At 40.1% G+C, this 5,378-nt stretch overlaps 2 protein-coding genes across 2 annotated transcripts; one reads left to right on the top strand and one right to left on the bottom strand.

Annotated features, from left to right (window-relative positions):
* Positions 1-657: 657 nt before the first annotated feature.
* Positions 658-1,712, top strand: BATDEDRAFT_27097 (uncharacterized protein; the record flags this gene model as incomplete). The annotated part of the gene is made up of 2 exons (XM_006681314.1): positions 658-778; positions 901-1,712. The coding sequence occupies 2 exons, from the start codon at positions 658-660 to the stop codon at positions 1,710-1,712; spliced, it is 933 nt and encodes a 310-aa protein (XP_006681377.1).
* A 1,949-nt stretch (positions 1,713-3,661) lies between these two features.
* BATDEDRAFT_1639 (uncharacterized protein) lies at positions 3,662-4,947 on the bottom strand (the record flags this gene model as incomplete). The annotated part of the gene is made up of 2 exons (XM_006681244.1): positions 3,662-4,770; positions 4,845-4,947. Coding segments are annotated over 2 exons (1,212 nt in total), but the record flags the coding sequence as incomplete, so codon positions are not given.
* Positions 4,948-5,378: the final 431 nt, after the last annotated feature.

Raw genomic sequence — 5,378 nt, 5'->3', positions numbered from 1 at the left:
AAGCATTTTTGTAGGAAATTACACCTGTCAAATTGTACTGATATGACATGTATTCACTTGTATCAGTGAATGGTTGAGTGACAATCCTACTGTTCAATGCAGTACACCATTGTCATAGAGACTCGGGTCTAAGTCTTTTACTTGACATTGCAATATTCAATGTTCAATATTCAGATGAAGTTTGATTGTAATGCGACCATTGTCTCGACTTGACACGACCATATCAGACTCGTATACACGACTGACCTGATTACACAACCATTAAATAACCACTCAAAACCTGTCAGATCGTGTATCCACACATGTTTAGATTCCATTTGGAATGTTGGTCAATACAACTCAATTGTTACCGAGTTGCAAACCATCATTGCAATATCAATCATTACTGATCAGTCAATTGTTGGATTTGTAAATGTATCGTCAAATATCCAAATCTGAGTGATCCTGTCATTGGACTACAGTCTTGAAATTGATTTTACGCTAAACTATCAATCGAATGTAATCATGTTCAATATTAAACACTAGCATGGGCTCGGTTTTGGGGTGTCATTGTGCCATTGTGTATTGCTGCAGTCAGGCATTGGAGTTGCTCATTTTCGATTTTGGACAAACTTGACGTTTCAGGCATTGTGCAATTATATTGTACCATTTCTAATCATGATGATGCTTTCAAAGCGCAGTCTAGGTAGTATTCAAGCACAAATTGTATTGCAGTATGAGCGAGTTGGTGTCAGTCGTATTTGGTCAACAATGCTAATCTACTGGCTTGTGATATATGGTACTAGTTATGAATCAGTCGATCATGGACGATGTGAGTAGTTGCAACATACACGATATATTTGCAGTCATGAGCCAACTATTACACAAAACACTCTTAGATTGAGTTTTTGGACATTACAGTTGGAATCAAAAAAATGTACCGTGATGATGAGGATGATTTTGATTACATTTATCATCTCCCACATGCAGATCTTGATCGGATAGTCATTCGCAATCCATTCAAACCATCTCACTCTGTTCATTCTAAAACAAAATCAATTGGCAACCTATCCCTTACATCTCGCCATTCCATCAAAGCAATTCGTAGCACGCTAGATGTGAATGTTGGGAAACTGTCTGCATCGTATCGTGCAGCTATTGCTTCCCATAGCTCATTGAACCAATCCAAGTCCAGTTTATCCGATTTGACAACTGGTCAAACAAGCAGTTCAAACATGATTTCAGATGTGGTGGATATCAATCCAAAAGGAACTTTGAGCATGATGAATAGCACTCTGGGATTGACGATGGATATGAGCCGATCGAGTTTGAAGAAATCGCATTTGACTGCTGGTGGATTGCTGAATCCAAATCAAAATGCACATATAATCAGATCAAAACGAGTCAGTGTAAGCAGCAACGAAACGAGTAGTCGCCAAAGTAAGATTGGTGGTAATATGGCAAATATTGACAATGGCAATTCCGAGTATCTTGGTGGTTTGCATTATGGCAATGGTGAATTGATGGATGTTTTTGACGACGAATACAGTCGGGATGAAGCGATTCAAATGGATACTTTAGCCATGGTTAAGCCATTCAAAGCAATGCCTAGATGGTTGACTAACATCATGCGACCACAATGGGTTGCTGGATTAGGCGCTTGTTTGGTGTTTGGGCTTACTGTTCATTCGTTGATTACAGCAGCAATATATCAACAGACACATTCGGTATAGGTTTAACTGCAGTCTTGGAATACACGAGTTTATTATAATTAAACCTAGTTTGCAATGTTAGTTTTCAAGACTCGATGAGTTTTATTGATTTGACTCGAGTTTCCGAGTAAGATTGGTGAGCTACGTGAAGTTGACATTTGGATGCGATTTAAACTCGACAGTTATGCATCAGCAACTATATGCCATTAGTGGTGTGTTTATTGATGATATTACTGTTTGTATCGCCAAATCAAACCCATTTTTCGCTTTAGTTGATGAAGATGTGTTGAAACTGGCATGCATATGCCTTGTATGGTTAACTGGATCAAAGTGCATCGAATGTGATTCAATTGCAATGTGTGTTGAATTATAATCGATACTGCTGTCATCTCAACCCAACAGAAATCCAATGAGCAGCAGCATGTCCATTAAACCTAGTTTCAATTGAGCCAACAAGTCATAATCACTTTACTAGCATCCAAAGTTAAAAGTTACTCGATTCATATTTTACAGGACATGAGTTATTTTGCAGATTGCAGAGCGACTTGGAACACTTGGTAATTGCAATGAATTATACAGAAACCATGTCAATCCAATTTGATACACAAGAGTTTACCGAGATTTATACCAGAGTTCAAAAACAAGGTCTGATTTGTCATTTTGTAAATCAGACTGTCAACGTTCTTGGTATCAAAGTCGGCGCTATTTATTGCCAGCTCTGAGCGGCGATATGCAGTATTATGCCACTATACAACAATCGAGTTAGTGCATTGGATACAGCTGATATAAACAAGATTGATTGAATGATTACAACATGGAGTATATCTTGCCTAGTCAACTCGATTTGAATCAGTCGTGTATACTGATTGTTGACGACCATAAAGATTCAAGCTGAGATTTGATCCAAAACAACCAAAACGAGATCAGATTGTTAATTTAGCAAAAACTACAGCACTCAGTATTCCCGTGTGGTCCCCCACCACAGTACTGACTGAGCCATCACAGGCTTGACTTCGGAGATCGAACGGGATCCGGTATTTTCTTGTGTGTATGGCCGTAGATGTTGATTGAAACCAATTATACGGTAATATTCGTTAGATGTGTTTGTCAAATGCATTGTGGTTTGGTGTCAGCACTTGTAAATCAATACTGCATGATATTCTCATCACCAATGGTCATCTGTTTTATGTTGGATCTGAACATTGACAACTACACGTTTGGTGATTGACAATCATATGGACAACCAGATGATTCCATGACACCGCATATCAAACTTGATGTTCAATACTCCAATCATGTCGATAATAGTTGAATATTGTGCAGGTAGATTGTGTAATTGATACTTTCGACTCAATCAGTTACTTTGCACTTGTCATCCATGCTAGCCTTTTCAACAGTCATTGCCATTGATTGATATGTTTAAACAGAATTCTGAGATCGATCATCAGTAATTGTGATAATGCAGCCTATACTTGTTTTGATTGGTACAACTCTACCCAATGGTGAACATATTGTATTACTAGTCAATGTCTTGTAAAAACAGCATATTCTGGGTTGATGGATCTAAATGTATTTCATTCAAGCCTTTACTTGATATTATTGAATGGATTTATTTGCTGAATAAACTCGAATATCAAAGCATAGATAACTCCATGCAAGTGTGCCGTGTTCATTCGAGTTTAAACTAATGGCATTACTTGTCACAAAGCCATACACACCAAATAACCATTACCAATATAAATTGTTTATACATTGTTACAATATACCTTCATTCAATAAAATGTGGAAACAATTACTAGACTTGAACATCTAGTTTTGATCGCAACTTTTTCCAATGTAGTTGAAATAAATGGCCATGGATTCATTTAGAGATACATCCAGAATCACTAGTATGTATCAATTTGAATACTAACAATTCAGGCATCATCACTGCATTCATCAGGAACAGTGAAATCATTTTTACCGCTAGCAGCCTTGACTCCCAGACCACGTTTGGCGAATCCTTTCCAGATCTCGCACTTGTTGGCACCCTTGTAGCGAGCAACATCAGATGCAATAAAGGCATCACGAGCACTAAGGAAAGTGGGCTTGCATGGCTGAAGCATCATACCACCAATCATATTCTGCATAGTAATAATGTTACCAGCTTTGCCCTTGGCATCGTAGAGATTGGTGGAGAATCCGTTCTTGGTGACCAAGTTCCAGTAGACTTCCCAAAGCATGGCTGCCCACAATTCACCCATATCATGAACTTCTTCACGCTCTTTAATATCGGCATACGTCAGAGGATTGACTTTCATGTCAGTGGTGTAAGGATGCGAGCGAAAACCACTGGGCGAATTCTCGGAATAGGCAGCAAAGCTAATTGGAGTGGTGGCTTTGTGTGTTTTTTTTGCGGTTACGATCATGGCAAATATATCGGACCAGCCTTCACCCATACCATCAGCTTGACCTTTCAACAAGCATCCAACTGCCGCAGGTCCACCAGTCAATCGAGTTGAAATACCGTGTCCATATTCGTGCAAAGGAACTTGATTGTCCAGACCTGGACTGCGGTTGGGTTTGGCAGAAGTGAATCGGAACATTCTCATTTCGCCCGGCTGACCATCGGCTGGAGTATAGAAATCGGCATTTCCGTCATCTGAATCATCCAGGACACTGATACTAACTGCATCGTTACCCTCACCACCTTTTCCAAAGTTGTCCTTTTGGAAATTACCAGCTGCCTCGTTGAAACCATACTGGTATGTGATATCGTGCATGAGGTTAGCAAGATAAAACAGATTGACAGCTGTTGCTTGTAAGTTCTCCTTATTGTCAATGTCAGTCTTGGGATCAAAGCTGGTGTCGAATACACCGTCAACACCGGCTCCAGGAACTGGTGTTCTTGGTCTTAAATCAAGAACATCGGCGTTGTTACCCTCAGTGGTAGTTCCGTCAGTCCATCCATTAGGCGACGATGGTTTGTATTCTGGATCTTTGATGTTGGTGAAACCACCATCCTTGGGACTGAGACCAGGGACTTTGATAGCCTTGTATGTTGCATGATGAGCAAAGTCAACAGCCTGGACCAGTTTGCCTAATATCAATCCATTTACATTCAGATTAGTGCCGATTCCATAAAAATTAATATCTGAACACGAAATACCGTACCAGTGTTGGTATCTGCCCAAACTTGGATCCAGAAATTAACACCTTTGTCGCGAAGCTGGAATTTGTAAGCATACACAAGCGTGCCATCTTCTTGTTGAACATACTCGAACCCATGTTTAAACTCAGAGTAAACTGGCAGACCCTTGGCTTTGGATACAGTATCAGCAACCTGTTCAAACGTCAGTTTGGCTTTGGGTTCTGCGACTGAAAGCTCACTTTTGGCAAAATGGCTTTCAGTACCAAACGAAGTCGAATATGAGATGATCTGGCCGTCTTGGATATGGACTGCAGCTTGATGATTGGCTACAGATACGCCATTAACTAGATGTGCACCATATACGTGAGTTATGCCAGCACTGTCCGTAAAGTTACTGTCAACCTTGAACTCGTTAGGTGTGAGATTGAGTTTGTCACAGAGATACGCGACACCAGTCTTGACTGGATCAGCACTGGATGGAGCCATGAGGCTGGATGAATGTTCATAAGGAATGTGCTGGTACGTGGATTCGGGAAAGTAGAATGGAAGACTGTCAG

This window comes from Batrachochytrium dendrobatidis, assembly GCF_000203795.2.
Source record: "Batrachochytrium dendrobatidis JAM81 unplaced genomic scaffold BATDEscaffold_12, whole genome shotgun sequence".
Lineage (NCBI taxonomy): Eukaryota > Fungi > Chytridiomycota > Chytridiomycetes > Rhizophydiales > Batrachochytrium > Batrachochytrium dendrobatidis.
The sequence above is the reverse complement of the archived record's forward strand: the minus strand, read 5'-3'. Positions and strand labels throughout refer to the sequence as shown.